General features: G+C 40.7%; 1 protein-coding gene across 1 annotated transcript in view; it reads right to left on the reverse strand.

Moving 5' to 3' along the window:
• Positions 1-1,072: 1,072 nt before the first annotated feature.
• Positions 1,073-18,361, reverse strand: part of LOC148873998 (kinetochore protein) — a 35,963-nt gene continuing 18,674 nt past the window's right edge. The window contains exons 5-11 of the mRNA XM_088965753.1: positions 12,988-13,077; positions 4,235-4,342; positions 2,935-2,988; positions 2,284-2,398; positions 2,041-2,198; positions 1,816-1,911; positions 1,073-1,480 (exon numbers count right to left, since the gene is read on the reverse strand). Coding sequence (XP_088821879.1) covers positions 1,433-1,480; positions 1,816-1,911; positions 2,041-2,198; positions 2,284-2,398; positions 2,935-2,988; positions 4,235-4,342; positions 12,988-13,077 — 669 coding nt within the window. The 3' untranslated portion in view covers positions 1,073-1,432. The remainder of the gene's footprint in view (positions 1,481-1,815; positions 1,912-2,040; positions 2,199-2,283; positions 2,399-2,934; positions 2,989-4,234; positions 4,343-12,987; positions 13,078-18,361) is intronic.

An 18,361-nucleotide genomic window follows, 5' to 3' on the forward strand; every position in this document is an offset into this window, starting at 1 on the left:
CTGGACTGGGTTTATTTTCAACCCAGGCCCAACCCTAAGATTTAAGCCTTAGGCCTAACCCAGACCAAGCACACGGCCAAGTCGGTCTTTTCAACCCAAGTCCATCTTTCATTGTAATTTGATGCAGTCAGGTTAGGTATGGGCCCAGGTTGGGTTTGGGTTGGTCAATGAACCCACTCTAAAATTTGATATACATGTGTGAATGCATGTATGTGCACACAAATATGTCTGTATATATGTAAACATATATTTATATATAGTGGGGCGGGATTTGAGCTATGTAAGGGCTAGGCCCAAGCTCAGTCTGAGGACCAAAACATCCGACCCAAACCCATGTAAAATTTCAGACTGGACCTGTTTGGACTTGGATTGAGCCCACCCAAGTTGCACCTCTATTGGGGAGTGGGTTCTATCCTGATTCTCCACTAGCCATTTCTCTAGCTAGGGAAGTTTGAAACGGGCGTTATTGGCGGCCACAACCTATGGAAGGCACTCGGGCAAGATACAGTTTGACTTTTCAAGGAATTAATCCGGACCTGAGGCACATCTTGCACGGAGCTTTGAAGTTCGAACTCCCTGAAGTTCTGGGACTATTCAAGAATCAAGAGTTGTTCATCCTGAGAAAAGCCATCCCCAGCCCAGTCCTGGTGTATCGGATCCTACCACTATTTTCATCTATCTAGCTTTTTTGGGGTGTGTAACCTTTATCTTTCACTCAGAGGGGAGTCTGGCTCTTGCCAAGGGAGAAGTGATGCATTGTTCCTTAGTAATGGAAGCGGAGCTAAGGGCAGTGCGGTTGGGCCTGTTAGTCTCAGTGGAGCTAAAGGAGTGTTCAGGCTCCTTTTGCCTGTCTGACCCGAACCACCCTTGGCTTCGGGCTTTCCTGAACAGCACATATGAGGCTATTCCTCCTTAAGTTGTATTACTATCCGCTCTTTTTTGCAATGTTTGAATGAAATTTTTTTTCTACCAAGAAAAACAATATTGATTAGCACATGGCGACTGGTTAAATTTTGCTTTAAAACACTAACTGATGGTCTAGTTTAGCACATCAAAAAATCGCTACCATTGATTCAGTTACAATCGCAGTTGTCTCAAGTTTCACATATAAAGATGAATGAACGCATCTAATATCCTTTACAGTTTACTGGAAGAGTCCGTCACATAAAAACTGTGTAGCATGAGCATGTTGCATACTTACATCATGTCTGACTTCGTGTACTACTACTATAAGATAGCGAAAACAAGGATTCTTACAAATATTGTAAAGATGATGAAAACAAGAATATATACAAAAGAAAATATTCAAATGTCATAGTTCATTGATCGGCAGAACAAACTAGACTTGCAGATTTGGGTACTGTATCATGCGGTTCAGCTGCATTAACCAGTTTATATCATGGAGCTCAGCTGCATTCTCACCAGCATGGCTTCAAACCTCTACCAAATGGGCCCCAATGGAATTTGAATAATTGTGAAACTACAACCACCAAGACACACATTTGAACCCTTTCCATAGTTTTACAAAATACAGGATACAATGCAACAAAAGAAAAAGGTGATCAAATAGTGTGATCTGGGATTTTGTAAAGTTGGGTGAGCAGTCAATTTTGCAGCTTACTAATATGAGTTACTTTTTGTAAGAATTTCAGTATAAACATACATGTTTGTGTGGGAAAATACATATATATGCACATAAGCGTATGTTGCAACAACTGAGGAAATGACACAAGGAGAATGCTTTACGTATGTACATACACATTAATATATAGATATTAGATACATGATGAGAAAGAGGGAGAAGCAAAACCACACCTCATTTACAATCTCCTCACATTTATTAGCCAGTTTTTGTTGCATAGCTGCTGATGTCTCCTTTGCTGAATTGATTTTCAAAGTTATATCATCACCCTAATAGCAAAAATGACAGAAGAACTTGAATTAAATCGAATTCAAGGTAAAAGCTTAAAATGTAATTAGGTCAAGTGAAAGAGTTAAAGAAATGTTATCACCCATCATAAAAATAACATAGAATGTTACCTCTGCTACCATAACTTCAATTTTCCTTTGTCTTTCTTGTAGGCCATGCTTCTTTGCTTCCACGTCCAAAATCACATGATTTAACTCCTTGTTAACTTCCTCACGTTTCAGGTCTCTTTCTTTCTCTAATGCCTTTCTTGACTCCTCCTGTTGTTCCACTAAGGAAGAAAATGATAATCTTTCAATACATATATGAATTGAAAGATGGAGTGAAACATATCAAAATCCCAAGTGAGGAGCAACCTTTTCTTTGCCGTTCAACTAGCTTTGCCTCAAGAGACATGATTGACTCTTCATCCTCACTAAACTTAAACTTGATAACTTTAACATCTTTATCAATTGTCTTGCTTTTGTTAACCTGACAATGCCAAATGATGAGAACATACTTGTTTACTAAAGTAAGTTAAACAGTCCAAGCACTATCAGATTTACCAAATTTGGTAATTGTTCAGTTGTCTTCCCACACATGCATAGAAAAGGTTAATCCTATGATAAATGGGTCTGACTGGATCTTTTATGTTAAGATTCAAATGGAACTAGTATTTTCAGCTATCCAATCTGTCAAATTTTTTAAACAATAAATGGAAAAAAAAAAGCATAGTTTTGGATTGACTTGGTGTCTTGTAATTGCCAAAGGTTTTAAACATGGTGGAAATAAATGATGATAGGTCCAACAATTTCTTATGTGCATCAAATTATCATTTAATGGACTATCGTTACAGTTTATCAATCTGTAGAATAGGTTTCACCATTTTACAAGTTCCTCTGATAGAATTCTGTTTCTATCAGCATTCTTCACATTTCATTTACCAATAAAAAGATGCTCCAAATCAAGATGTTGATTATAATTATTGAGAAAAAAAGAAAAAAGAAAAGGCGAGATAATAATTGAACCTGTTCTTGTATTTCCTGCATCTGAGTAAAGTTCTTGGACATTTTCTTATGAGCCTGAAAAAGAAAGATAAAAGTTATTAGCACAGGAAAGATGAAGTGTTTAGTTTCCTCATGTTGCAAGATTACAATACAATTATGTAAACATTCCATAGTTGTCAAATCTTAAGTCTAGAATATGACTTCATGATACAAATCATAAATTCAGAAGGGTTCCAATTAGAATCTTAAGACTGAATCCTTTTTTGGGGGAAAAACTACGCATTGCTATTTGAATCTTATGATTCGATTTGTTATACCTTATGATTTATCCAACTCATTTGGTTTGCAGTGATTTGACTAAGACCTAGTGCTGTATTATGCTATTTTTTCTTTTCTAAGGTTTTTGAGGGGTTTTGTCTAAAAACCCAACTAGAGTAAGATGTGTTTGGGTTATTCAAAACCTATTGAAAGATCTTTCCAGGTTTACTTTCAACCATATGGAGGTTAAAGACACTTTCTGTGTATTAATTTACTCTGAAGTTAAACTTCTTACACTTGGAGTGTACATGCAGTAAACTTCGCTGTATTAATCAGTTTTATGATTAAAACTATTTTCTAAGAAGATTTTGGTATATACTGTTTTAATTCTCACAAAACTCTAAACAAAAAGAATCACCTTACTTTTATTACACGATTTATGATTAAAATTGATTAGATTCAACCTTCTCTAGATTTATATACTATTACAATTTTCAGAACACTGACATGTCAAATTGATTGCATAAAAAGTTTAGGGGGGATAGTATGTTCTTTATCACCAATTGGGTTCCCAGAAGCCAAATCTAGTGCCACTTAAATGGATCAAACTAAGCAAATTTACTAACCTAAATCAATTTCTACCTCACTATTGTTCTGTAAAATACCAGAGGATTCCTATTATATTGTCACTTGTAGGGATCTAAAGAAAACCTCTTAGCCAATAATTTTCAGGACTATTCCCTTAATTTTGTGTAAATCACAAATTAAAAAAAAAAAAAAAAACAGATGTACCTTGTCTAAACAACACCCAAAGGATATATTAGGTAAAAAGGCCATTACCCAACCTCAGCCCCAACTATCTGGAGATTGAAAGGGATAGATTGTATATGGACCTAACCTTCAGCATTCTCTTGCACAAAGTGTCCCTCCCAGATTTGAGCCATGTTCTCATGCTTGTCGGCCCATATTTTACCATTACACCAAGCAATTTGCAGTGATCTATATCGAGATAATTTGCAAGGATTACCAATTTACTGAAGAAAGGTAATTCAAATTCCAATACCTTTGAATACACCTCAACAGTGGAAGTTTTCTCTTGAAAAGATTGCATTGCTGATCTTTCTGAGTTCTTCACCTCAGACTGAATTGATTTTTTCTCCTCCAGAGCCCTCTTTATATGGAAATAGGATGAGTTATGCAATGTAGTGTGCATTATAATACAAATATATGGAAAATTAGAAATAACTATATTCACATCCTAAACATAATTTGACATAATGAATAAGAATTATGTTAACAAAAGCTGGTGTACACAACAAGTTAAACTGAAGAGAACCTAGGTATACAAAATGAAGTATAAAACAAGATCCAGAATGTAAACCCATTATATATATATATATACCCGTAATTTTAAGAAAGCAAATCAATAGGAACAGGTGCAGTGTAACACTATGTAGCCATTCACAACTCCAATGCATAGAATGGGAAAACTAAATATCCTTCTTGGATGAGTTAACTATGGAATGACCGAATGACAAAAAAAATATCCACCATTTTGGCAATCAAAGAAGGAAAAGCAGCAACTAGTGACTGGCAGTAGAAGAGCAGAATTTGTATTCTAGGCATCTCAACTACTGAATATATCAAAGATGTTCTAAAATAGTAGTTGATGCTTATTCACAAATTGTTTGTAATTTTAATGGTTGAGTTTAATTTATGTTGACCAATATACATGTCAATACTAATGATAAAAACAAGCAGTAAAAGGGAATCAATCTTATTAATATATGACAAATTAGGCATCAACTTTAAGAAGTGAATATATAACTTGTAAAGTACCAAGAAGTGTTGGCTCTGCTCCAAGGTCTCAGATTAGATAAAAAATGGGGTTTGCAACAGCTAGATGTGGAAGGAGACTCCAAAATTGGTAATAGGGTCGCTGCAAACAAGAAGATTGGGAAATTGGCCATTCAGACAACCTGTAAGAGAAATCAAGTGTTTAGCAAGGGAACTTGGGTTGAAATTTAGATGGACTAGAAGATCAGCAAATGGAATGGGGCTGACACTTAGCAAAGCAAGGAGTCAATAGGGAATCTCTGTTTTGGGCCTGTTTGTAAGACAATTCTATTTTTTGAGGGTTCACCATCCTCTCCTTGGGTGGTGACAGTGTAATCATTATCTATTCTAATCAATGAAAATTACCATTTTCCATCAAAAGAATTGGAAAGTACCAAGGTCAAACGGAGAGGGCAATACGCACTGTACTGGATTCTGCATTTATTACAAGAGAAGATTTTTGCATCAAGCTTAAGAAGTGAAAAGACGCCTGGTAAGTAGCACAGCAAAATAATTAACAGCAAATGAAGAAAATGTGCACTATACTGCATTCTGCATCTACCACAAATCAGAATGACTCAAACAGCTAAAGAGTTTGACTCTTGTTATATTTGACAGGGTGCTCCTCCTGAATGGTTGGAATTTTGTAACAATGTGAACTCTGATATCAGTTAAAGAAAATTTTTGTTTAGCTACCAAAAAAACCAAGATTTTACATCAAGCTGAAGAGGTATTTGAAATAATGTGTTAAAACAAGATAAGTCATGACCTATAGAATGTTAGGTCTAGTTGAAAGTTGAAATAGTCACTTTAGTGATCCAAACCAGTCAGGTCAGCAAGGCATCTAAAACTTTTCACCCTGCTGTATAACAGAGAACACTGCAGGATAAGAAAGGAAAAAGGAGGCGAAGAAGAGAAGCAAAGACAGAATAGAGGGAGCACAGATCAAGGGATTCATATAACTAATCCCATCTACCCTCTATTATTTATATGTGGTGGCTTCCCTTTAGTACAATGGACAACAGCTTAAAATAATATAAAAGAACATCAATGCCCCATTTCTTTGGAATATGATCCCTATGGCTGTAGTCTGGTGCTTATGGGCTGAAAGGAATGCCCATACTTTTGAAGACATATGTCAACCTATTGAGTAACCGTGTGGCAAGTTTGAAATAACTCTTCTGAACTGGATTTTGATCAACAACCTTTTTAAGGGTTTCAAATTCAAATACTTCTTGGATCTATGGGTTTCTATGCTTTCAGATGATAGTTTTATGTTGTAATATGTTTGTTAGTTGCTGCTCCCTGTAGCTTCTTGTAACTGGCTATGGAGGAACCCTATCCCTCTGCAGTCTTTCTTATATTTTCATCATCAATGAAATATCACCTTTCAAAAAAAACCTAATCAGTGATTTTTCCTTAACTGACAAATCTACCCCTAATACATATCATAAACATAAAGCGTAAACAAACTCCTAAACTAGGGGTGCAACATGGGTGGGCCCAACCTGAGCCCGGACTGATCCAGCCTGCAAATTTACACAGGCTGACAGGCTAGACTTAAATTTTTGGTCCTCTGGCTGGGCCTCGGCCCAAAAATTCAGGCTTTTAAATTTTTCAAGCGAGGAAGCTTGAGCCTACTCGACCTTATCCCAACCTAAGCTCGGCCTGATTATATACATGTATATGTGCATATGTAGACACATATTTGCATGCATATATGCATACTTTTTTAGTAAACTATACATATATGCATGCATACATAAACACACATGTATATCAATTTTTAGTGTGGGCTGATTGACCAACCTGAGCCCAGCCCGGGCCCAAGCCCAACCTTAATGCATCATTAATGCGGGCCAGGTTCGGGCTTTGGGCCCAATTCTTAGGGTTGTGTTATGGGCCCGAGCGTAGGATCTCGTCACGGGTCGGTCCACGGGGAGAACCTCTTGCTTCCCCTTGCGCCTTCCCTTGCATGCAGACCCTATTGGGGCAACCGAATGGGTGATTTGTCCAAGAGACCACCCGAACTCTCCTCACTCTTCTTTTAACTGGAAAACTGAATGTTTTATTCCCAAATCATAGCTCCTTAAATAGGAGATTACAAGAGGAGACTCCTTATTCCATTCAACTAAGCTAGGACAGTCCAACTTTAAATCAAACTCCCACTTCTAACAGACTTCTAACAGAACTTAGCTCCTATCTCTAATAGATAAGTAAGAACAGAACTGGAATAAGTAAACTATTGGCGAGCTGGCAAGATAAACTACTGTGTGGGCCCCCCTCACTACTGCTGTCGGCGGTGATATGTCCTTCCCACGAATGCATCCAAGTGGCATCAATTGATGGTAGTTCGTCCCACTCCACTAGCACTTCTAAGGTCCCCCGATTGATGCGGGACTGGACAAGAGCCCAAGGTTGGAGAATGGGTCTGCCGTCCTTTAAGGGTGGCAAGGGAGGTATCTTCTCCGGAGGAGTCCCTATAAATGGCTTGAGTAAGGAAACGTGGAAGGTATCATGGAGTCTACTATGGTCTGGTAGCTCGAGTTGATATGCAACCTTCCCGATCTACCGTAAAATCTTGAAGGGCCCGTGGAATTTGGGGGCCAGTTTAGGGAAAGCTCTACGCTTGAGGGAGTGTTGTCGATAGGGTTGGAGCTTCAGCCATACGAACTGTCCGGGTTCAAAGGTTACTTCCCTGTGATGCTGATCGTAGGCGTTCTTCAGGCGTGCCTAAGCCTGTTGTAAGCGTAGGGAGACTTCGGCGAGGAGGGCATCGCGGTCCTATAGGCCTCGATCCACTTCTTCCAATAGTGTTGAACCTGGTTCGTAAGACAATAGACGAGGAGGGTCCCGACCATAAACAACCCGAAAGGGAGTCATGCCAAGAGAGGAGTGATAAGATGTGTTGTAACAGTATTCGGCCCACGGAAGGTACTCCACCCAACGCCGTGGCTGATCTCCCACAAAACAGCGAAGGTACATCTCTAATGTTCGGTTTACCACCTCCGTTTGGCCGTCAGTCTGCAGATGGTAGGCAGAGGAGAAGGCTAGGGCTGTTCCTTGCAGTCAAAATAGCTCCTTCCAGAAGGTGCTAGTAAAAACCGGGTCCCTGTCACTGACGATGGATTCGGGTAGCCCGAGCAGTCGGAAAATATGGGTGAAGAAGGCGTGGGCGACTAAGACCGCACTATATGGGTGGGATAAGGGAAGGAAATGAGTTGGGAGTGAAAGTGGTTAGAGAAGGCCTGTTGGGTGCAAATTTTCCCACTTCTGTTGTTGGCACATAGAGCAACTCTGAATGAAGTCCCGCATCGAAGCCCTCATGCCCTGCTAGTGGAAATCGTCGTGGATGCGGTGCAATATTTTCTGAACACCTTCATGCGTGGAGTTGTGTATGCTGGAGATGACGAAGGGGATTAAGGGACAATCGGCTGGAAGATATATCCGTCCCTTTAGAGTGCTAACCCATCGTGCATGGACCAGTTTGGGTTGGTCGTGCCGGACTGTATCTTCTGGACCAAATCATTCCACTCTGGTGATTGTGGCAGCGTGTTCCGGATGTCTTCCAACAGGGTGGCTTGGGGCTGGGAGATCGCATGGAGGAGCATACTGTCTTCTTTTGCTCGGCGAGACAAGGCATCTGCTGCACGGTTCAAGGTTCCCACCTTGTAGTCTACCCGAAAATCAAAACCCAGTAGTTTGTTGATCCAATGTTGTTGCGACGAGGTGGTAAGCCGTTGTTCCAATAGATATTTGAGGCTGTAGTGGTCCGTCTTGACAACGAAGGACCTCCCCCATAAGTATGGCCTCCAGTGTTGTACTGCCTTAGCTAGCCCAATCAGTTCCCATTCGTAGGTGGGTAATTTAAGGTGGCGGTCAGCCAGTTTGCGGCTGAAGAAGGCGATCGGATGTCCTTGCTGCTGTAGTATGGCGTCGATGCCGATGCCGGATGCATCGCATTCAACTGTGAACTCGAGCTCAAAGTTTGGCAACTGTAGAACCGGAGTGGAGGAGAGGGCTTCTCGTAAACTTGCAAAGGCTGCATCAACTGTATGATCCCAGTGGAAGGCATTCTTCTTGAGCAGATTGATTAGTGGTGCCGCCAAGAGTCCGTAATTTTGTACGAACTTGCGGTAGTAACCCGTCAACCCTAGGAATCTGTGGAGAGCTTTGGCGGATTGTGGCCTGGGCCATTCCTTGATCGGCTGAATCTTGGACTCATCCACAGTGACCCCTTGCCCGCTGATCACATGTCCTAAGTAAAGGACCCGACGTTCCCCAAAGGAGCATTTGGATTGCATAAGGAAGAGTTGGTGTTGTCGCAAGAGTTCAAAAACGATCCATAGATGTTGCACATGTTCTACCCACGACTTGCTATAGACTAGGATGTCGTCAAAGAATACCAAGACAAATCTACGGAGGTGGGAGTGGAACACCTCGTTCATCAGGGACTAGAACGTGGAAGGAGCATTGCTGAGGCTGAATGGCATAACTAGGAATTCAAAATGGCCATGGTGTGTTCTGAAGGCCATTTTCTCTATATCTTCTGGAGTCATCCGGACCTGGAAGTAACTTGACCGGAGGTCTAACTTTGAGAAGTATTGGGCGCCATGGAGTTCGTCCAGCAGCTCATCTATGATGGGGATAGGAAATTTATCCTTGACCGTCCCGCTGTTAAGCTCTCTGTAGTCCACACAAAACCTCCAAGTTCCGTCCTGCTTGGGTACCAACAGAACCGGAGAGGAAAAAGTCGGCTGGGACGGATGATCCCTTGCTATAACATATCCACACACTGCCTCTCTATTTCATCCTTTTGTCGGTGTGGGTAGCGGTAGGGTTGGATGATGACAGGATCCAATCCGGCTATCAGAGGGATCCGATGATTGCAGGCTCTTGAAGGTGGAAGCCCCTTGGGTTCTTTGAATACTGCAGAAAAATCTATGAGGAGCCTTTCCATATCTGTGGTGCGCAAGTTCTCTCCTTGAAGTGTATGCAACTGAGTCTTTGCTCTTATCCTGGTCCCCTGCCATGTAACTGGATTTCCGTCCAGCTGGAATGTCATTGTCAGGGTGCGGAAATCCCATAGGATTGGCCCTAGAGTGATCAGCCATTTGACTCCTAGGACGATGTCGAATTCATCCAAGGAGAGTACGAATAAATCAGCAAGGAAAGATTCTGATCCGACCTGAATCTTGGTGTCCTTGCAAATTCCGAGGCAGTGAACTCTTTCCCCATTTGCCACGGCTACCTGTAACTGCAGCCTGATTTCCATCGATAGTTCTAACTGGCGGGCAGCCTGTTCACTGACAAAGTTGTGGGTGCTGCCGGAGTCTACGAGAATGCACACTGGTTTCCCTGCTACCAGCGCCCTTAGTTGCATGGTTTGTTTGATCCCCGTGATTGCATGGAGGGAGATCTCGGGGTCTGATGCTGTAGGTTCCTCCTCGTCCTCTTCGGGTTCGTCTACCAGAAGACAGAATAGCTTCTTGCACCTGTGCCCGGAGGAGTACAGATCGTCGCAGTTGAAACACTGCCCTCTTGCGCGTCGTTCTGCCATCTCGGCTTGGGATAGTCGTCTAATAGGTGGTGGTGTCCTGCTACTCCCTATACTTGATGCCGATCTGGAAGGATTAACGGTAGGAAGCCTCGGTTCCCTACTGGCAGTTGAAGGAGGCATTCCTACTGCCTTCAAAGGAGCCCAGGTCGTTGTTGGCCGACCTACACTGAGGGTTCCGTGGGTGAGTTGCAGTTTCCGTTCGAAGGCGCGTGCAAGGTTCATTGCTATGACCAAGTTGGGAGGGTGTTGCATCTCCACGTCCACTCTTAGGGGTTCTGCCAGCCCTGCAGTGAACATATCGACTTGTTGATCTACGCGAACCGAGGTTGCTCTGGCGAGAAGGGTTTGGAACTAGCATTGGTATTCTGCCACAGTTCCATTTTTCTTGAGGTTGATTAACTCGTCCAGCGGGTTGCTTGTCAACGGGGGTCCAAACCTGAGGAGGCAATAGGAGTTAAATTGCCCCCAACTGAGCCCGGGTTCTTCCTGCTCCAGACGGTAGAACCAGAGCTGTGCCTCTTTCGATAGGTGGAAGGCGGCCAAAATGACCTTGTCTTTGTCACCAGTGCGCTGATTACGAAAGAATTGTTCGCAATGATACAACCATCCTAACGGGTCTCCGGTGCGTTGTAAGACGGAAATTCCAGCCGGCTATACTTGGGAATAATTGTGGCTGTCGGCGCAGCGATCTGCCGTTCGTTGAACGTCTCTGCCTAGTCCGGACGGCGACTGTTGGTGGTGGCGGTTCCCTCAAAACTTCTTTCTTTGTTGGAGAGGAACGCTTCCAGCAGGCGTCGCAGTTCCCAGGCATCCTCCTTGCCTTCACGAACCTCCATGCTAGTCTCTGCGAGCCTATGTTCCAGTTCGTGGACCCTAGATGACAACGGCTCCTGTTCCCCCATGATGGTAGGCTCTGATACCAGAATGTTATGGGTCTGGGCGTAAGATCTCGTCACGGGTCGGTCCACGGGGAGAACCTCTTGCTTCCCCTTGCGCCTTCCCTTGCGTGCAGACCCTATTGTGACAACCGAATGGGTGATTTGTCCAAGAGACCACCCGAACTCTCCTTAGTCTTCTCTTAACTGGAAAACTGAATGCTTTATTCCCAAATCACAGCTCCTTAAATAGGAGATTACAAGAGGAGACTCCTTATTCCATTCGACTACGCTAGGACAGTTCAACTTTAAATCAAACTCCTACTTCTAACAAACTTCTAACAGAACTTAGCTCCTATCTCTAATAGATAAGTAAGAACAGAACTAGAATAAGTAAACCATTGGCGAGCTGGCAAGATAAACTACTGTGTGGGCCCCCCTCACTGCTGCTGCCGGCGGCGGTATGTCCTTCCCACGAATGCATCCATAACAGGTTGGGCCTAGGTTGAGCTAAAACCTGGCCCAACCCACCCAACTTGCACCCCTATCCTCAACAGCATCCAAGACAACTTGGAAAAACTTTCAGATGATACAATGAATTTATGCTATTTTCTCTTGCATTTGCATTCAAGGATGTGATCACTCCTAACCTTCCATATGGAACACTGTATGTAAAAATGAGCAAAGTTTCAAAAAAAGCACCCATTTCTACTAGAGCCCTTTGCTCACCATGGCTAAATGAGTGGAGACATATTTGCTGGATGATGATCCATAGCCACTCAAATAATTTTATGGAAAGCAACTAGATCTGAATGTAACACTGATTTTGTATTTCCTACATTTCAGATTTTGCACTTCAGCTAAAAATAGTACTGAGCGGAATTTAGGAAATAGCAAGCTGTTAGCTGCACTGATTCAGGGGAGGGGGTTTTAGTCATTCATAATCAACTGGTTCAGGGGAAGATAGAAACCTGTTTCACCTTCCACTCCCAAAAACCCCAGCAAAGTATGATTGTTGAACTTATTGGAATAGCAGCATAAATGGCATCACTTTCCTATATCTCTCTAGCAGGATATAAGATGATCTATTGTGAGGATTTCATCGAAGAAATCCACAAAATTGGGAGTGGGGGATAAAATTTTTGTTAGAATGTTCTGTCGGAACAGCATATCTAGTTTTCTTGGAACAGCATATCTAGTGATGAAGTTACCACCAGGAAAATATGCATTCTCCCCAAAGTTGCAATCCCCATCTCCACCTCAAAAAAAAAAATGGCAATTTAAGTGTGAGAGTGTTTGTTGGTTGTGGCATATTTTGTTGGAACTTGAAAACAAATTTCTAGTTTTTCTAAATAAAATGGCATTTTAGTCACAAAAAGAATTATGATGTTGTACTCTAAAACCATAGGTCCATAACACAATCATACCAGTAATTTTACTAAGATAGATTAAACTTCTATGCTAAATAAATCATTATTATCAACTACAGTAAGCTAAATAGGGGTGTTGTAACTACTCAAGCCAATGAAATGTATGGTACGGTACCTGAAGTTTCTCTGGAGATTGAACAATTTTAGATTGTAGCTTAGCATTTTCTTGTGCACTTTGTAGCAATAAAAACTCAGCATTGGAAATCTGCAAAAATGAACATTGAAGTTAGCATACCATCCACAAACAGATAGAGATACACAAGGGGCAGATTATTAACCAAGCCAATAAATTAACTGCAGCAAATAGTGCCACAATTTGATTGTCCAATTGGTCAAAAAGAGATTGCAAAGTACAACACAGGGAAAAGAAGATCAATTGAATAGCTCTTAGTTTTATTCTGAGCGAAAGCATGGATTTGTGATATATCTCAGTTTTACTGTAGTTCTCATTTTTAGCAAAGGCCATTGTGTCCTCCCCCCTTCTCTTTTTTCTTCCTTAAATAGAAATCTGCGAGGAGACATGGCATTAACATATCATTTTTGAACATTCCTCTTCTTTTTTCTGTTGCATAATTATGCAGACTCTTAAAATGGTCCCCAAGAAAATATAGTCCCGACTCCTGAATTCTTCTATTATCATTTCTCCTCTTTTTGTTTTCTTTCACTGTGGTTGCTGCACTTTGTTTTGTTTTTTTATCACATCAACTGTAAATTTTTCATGACTCCTAGTGCTTCCTGATCAGCATATTTGTCATTGTGAGGGATTGCAGGAATATAAGTAGAGTTAATTCATGGAAGTATGGAAGTAAATGGAAGATAAAATAAACGCTACAAAATTGTGGAAAGCATCAAAACACTATGAAAGTGCTTGAACTATACAAAAAGCCTTTCACAAAAAGATAGAGCATACATCAATACAATCATAGGATTCGTTTATACAACCAAAACAATTATTTAAAATAGGAAACATGAAATATGAAAATGATATACCATTTAGGCCATTTTTATGCATGTCTTAACCAGACGTTAATAAATTTGTTCAAGCTATAGCCAAATCATAGTATACCTTCTTCACAAATAATATAGCATACAACCATCTATGCTTATTTGAGATTTTCAAGTATTCTTGTTTTGGTCTTCTAGTTTTCTTATGTTTAAGAGAATTTTTAAGAATTTTTACTATACATTTTAGAGTCTTAGTGTTTTTCTTGATTAGTAACCGTACAAATTTTATTAGAAAAATATGGAAGAATAGTATATATAATGATTTGTCTTGCACCCCAAGTTTGGCCTAGTCCCACTAGCCACCCCTCTTTTCTTTCCAAATCCCTTTAGGGAACCATCCCCCGATACATAAAGCTCCTGTTAACCCCATTAGGGATTCTAATGGAGTGATAATTCAGGCCCTATAGGTCAAGAAGACTTATTAAGGGCTGACTTATTTGCCTTACACCAATGTTTAAAGCTTGGAAAGTCATTAAACTTCAGAGATATTCTGGTGGAAGTTGATTCTCATATTACTTGACCTGCTTGTTATATAACAGTCCAGGTCCATGGAAGTAAATACATACTTTGAGAGAAGTTGGGAAACTGCAAAAGAAATGAGAGCTCATTTTCAATGGAAACTGATGTAGAGGCTGCTGCACTTAATTATGAAGAAACACATGATAATTCTAAAAAGAACAAGAAAGTGAAACCAAATGCCTGAATTAGCTATTTTTCTTATTTGCCGAGATAATTTAGCTGGTTTTCTTGTTTTAATTTTGTTTTGATGATTTCTCAGGTTCTTTCTCAGTATTTAATGATTTCTAGTTGATTATTATTGTTAAGAAGAGTCTTAGAGGGTTTATAGTTATTAAGGGATGCTACTTTTGGGATTTTCTTATTACTATCTTTGTAATTTCAGAGTGTTTTTTTTTGGCTGCCCAAACAGAACCCCTATATAAGAACATTATTAGCTGCTCCCAGAAGAAGAAAAGGAGGATATTCAGTTACTTCAAGCTTAAGAAAGCTGGTATTTCTTTCTTCACTTTATTCTTCTTTTTTTCTTCTAAATTTTTCCATCAGTTTGGGTGATTTCTGCTGTAAAAATCACTAAAACAGATCTGCTTGACCTGTTATCATGCATTAGATAGAGAAGTAAACAATTTGGCAGATGCCCGAGCCAAAGAAGAGGTAAACATGGCTCAATTATATTGGGAGATGACTAAGAGGGAATCTGGTTCCTATTTATTTGTAACAATAAGTAGGGTATAAAATATAATGCGAATGGTAGCTGAGGCTACCTAGGGACAACTGGGTGCAGGGCAATTTTTTATCACATATTAATAAAGTGGACAATGAAGTTCATAAATTGGGGAAAAATTTTGGCCTGGGTTGTCACCAGGGTTCTCCCCCACATGACATATTATTTGACACAAACTCCATAACAGTATCAGTGCTGGATAAATGGATGTGTGAACAATGTGTCACACAGGGAGAGCCCTGTTGACAGCCACAGCCCAAGCTGACAAACATGGATGACCAAAGTTTCCTCCATAAATTGAATCTACAAATAGAGCCATTCTAATTGCAATTAAAGGAATAATTGATTGAAAAATAAAGTCTGTTTTCTTGGTGCTGAGATGGTATGATTCCAGAACAGAGAGAAGAGAAGAAGGAGAAGGGAGAAGAGAGAAAAGAGAGAAGAGAGACAGAATTGAAAGAGGCAAAAAGTCAATTGGCAGCACCAGTTTATTTGGTATTTATACTAGGACGAACATACAGAAAAAAGAAAAGAGAAAATTACAAAGGTGCCCTTGCGGCACTAAACTTAATAAACTAAGTTATTTCAACACTCCTCCTCAAGTTGGAACGTAAATATCAACCATGCCCAACTTGTCACAGAAATCATCGTGCTGCGAATGATGTAAGCCTTTTGTAAATATATCTGCCAGATTCTCTTTAGAACTCACATACGGGGTGCACACTTCCACATTAACAATTTTCTCTCTAATGAAGTGTTTGTCAACCTCTATATGCTTAGTTCTATCATGAAGAACTGGGTTGGCTGCAATGTTGATTGCAGTCTTGTTATCACAATACAAAGACATAGGGCATCAACAGGAAAACCCAGTTCGTTCAACAGATTCTTTATCAACATGCCTTCTGCCACCCCATGGAACATTGCTCTATATTCAGCTTCAGCACTAGTCCTAGCCACCACATTTTGTTTCTTGCTTCTCCATGTGACTAGGTTTCCTCCCACAAAGAAACAATACCCACTAGTAAACTTTCTGTTATCAATTGATCCAGCCCAATCAGCATCCATATATACTTCAATCTTCAAATGACCATTCGTTTGGTATAACAAACCAGCTCCAAGAAACCTCTTTAGGTATTTGAGTATTCTTTCTGTTGCCTCTAAGTGTGTGGTCTTAGGAGCATGCATGAACTGATTAAGAACACCTACTGCATGAACAATGTCTGGCATGGTCATGGATAAATACAGTAGCCTTCCCACAAGTCTCTAGAATTGTTTTACATCTTTGACAAATTCACCACAACAATCACCCAATCTGTGATTTGGATCAATGGGAGAGTCGGCTGGCTTAACCCCTAGTTTTCCTGTATCCTGTAACAGATCTAGGATGTATTTCCTCTGAGAAATGAAGATCCCCTTTTGAGAGCAGGCCACTTCAATTCCAAGGAAATATCGAAGGGGACCTAGACCCTTCGCCACAAATTGAGTGGCTAAGAAATCTTTTAGTCTCTGAATTTTAGCCTTCCAGTCACCTGTGATCACTGCGTCATCAACATACACTATCAAGGTTGCAATCTTTCCTTCCCCTCTTTTCACAAATAGAGTATGGTCAGTCTGACATTGTTTGTAGCCAATCTGCTGTATAGCCAGATAAAACTTGCTGAACCAAGCTCTTGGTGATTGCTTCAGACCATACAAAGATTTCTTTAGTCAACACACTTTCTACTCTTTACCTAGGGCACTAAAGCCAGGAGGTTGGACCATGTACACCTCTTCCTCAAAGTCTCCATTCAGGAAGGCGTTTTTAATGTCTAGCTGATGAAGATCCCAATCAAGATTTGTCGCAAGGGAGAAAATGACTCTAATGGAGTTCATCTTGGCTACTGGGGCAAAAGTTTCTGCATAATCTACACCATATACCTGGGTAAATCCTTTTTCCACCAACCTAGCCTTGTACCTTTCTATCGTGCCATCAGCCTTGTGCTTCAATGTGAACACCCACTTGCACCCTACCAGTTCCTTACCCTCAGGAAGATCCACTAATTCCCAAGTACCATTTTTATGTAGGGCATTTATCTCTTCTTTCAATACATCTATCCATTCAGGTACTAAGAGAGCTTCTGCCACATTTTTTGGGATAGGGACACTGTCAATGGAAGAAATGAAAGCACGAAAGGAGGGTGAGATGTTCTCATAGGTAACAAAATGGGTAATAGGATACTTGGTGGTACAAGACCTGACTCCCTTCCTTTTTGCAATAGGAATGTCAAGGTCATCACCAGATGGAATATCTATGGCAAGAGGATCAAGAACATCAATAGGAATGATAGTACCTGGTTGGATATGATCTGTCCCCAATGAATCTGATGGTGTTGGCAGTACAGTTTCAAGTTGCTCCACAACTCTTGAATTTAGCTGGCTCTTGCAACGACGAAAAACACAGAATGGAGGAGGGTCAGGCAAAAGAGGAAGAGCCTGAACCTGAACTGATTTCTCCTCCACCTTACTCTCCCCTTGAAGAGAAACCAGGAAAAAATGATCACTTTCAAAGAAAGACACATCCATAGAGACATAGTACTTCTTGGAAACGGAATCAAAACATTGATAACCCTTTTGGAAAGAAGGATAACCCAAGAAGACATAAGGAATGGTATGAGGATCAAGTTTTCCACGAGTAGGAGAAAGATCCTAGACGAAACAACAACAACCAAACACACGGATAGGAATAGAGAAGAGGTGAGCCTTGGGAAAAAGAAGCGGATGGGGGGCCTTGTACCCTAACAAGTGAGATGGCATACGGTTGATGAGATAGGCAGCACGCAACACAGCATCCAACCATAAACGTTTAGAAACATTCATGTGTATAAGTAACCCGCGAGCAACTTCAAGGAGATGACGATTCTTTCTTTCAGCAACATCATTTTGCTAGAGGGTTCTAGCGCAAGAGCTACGGTGTATGGATCCGCACAAAGCAAATAACTCTGTGAGATCAATATGGAAATATTCTTTTGCATTGTCTGATTGGAAAATTTAGATTTCCATTTGAAACTGAGTGAATATCAAGCATTGGAAATCTTTAATGATTTTTGGTACTTCATCTCTGGACCGCATAGGGTACACCCATGTATATCGGGAGTAGTCATCAATAAGTGATGAAATATCTATAGTCAAACTCGGTTGTTAAAGTAACAGGGCCCCAAACATCAGAATACACAATATGGGAAGGAAAGTCAAATTTATTATTTCT

Source organism: Nelumbo lutea, chromosome 1 (assembly GCF_056320005.1).
Source record: "Nelumbo lutea isolate HS-2025 chromosome 1, American lotus-T2T, whole genome shotgun sequence".
NCBI lineage: Eukaryota > Viridiplantae > Streptophyta > Magnoliopsida > Proteales > Nelumbonaceae > Nelumbo > Nelumbo lutea.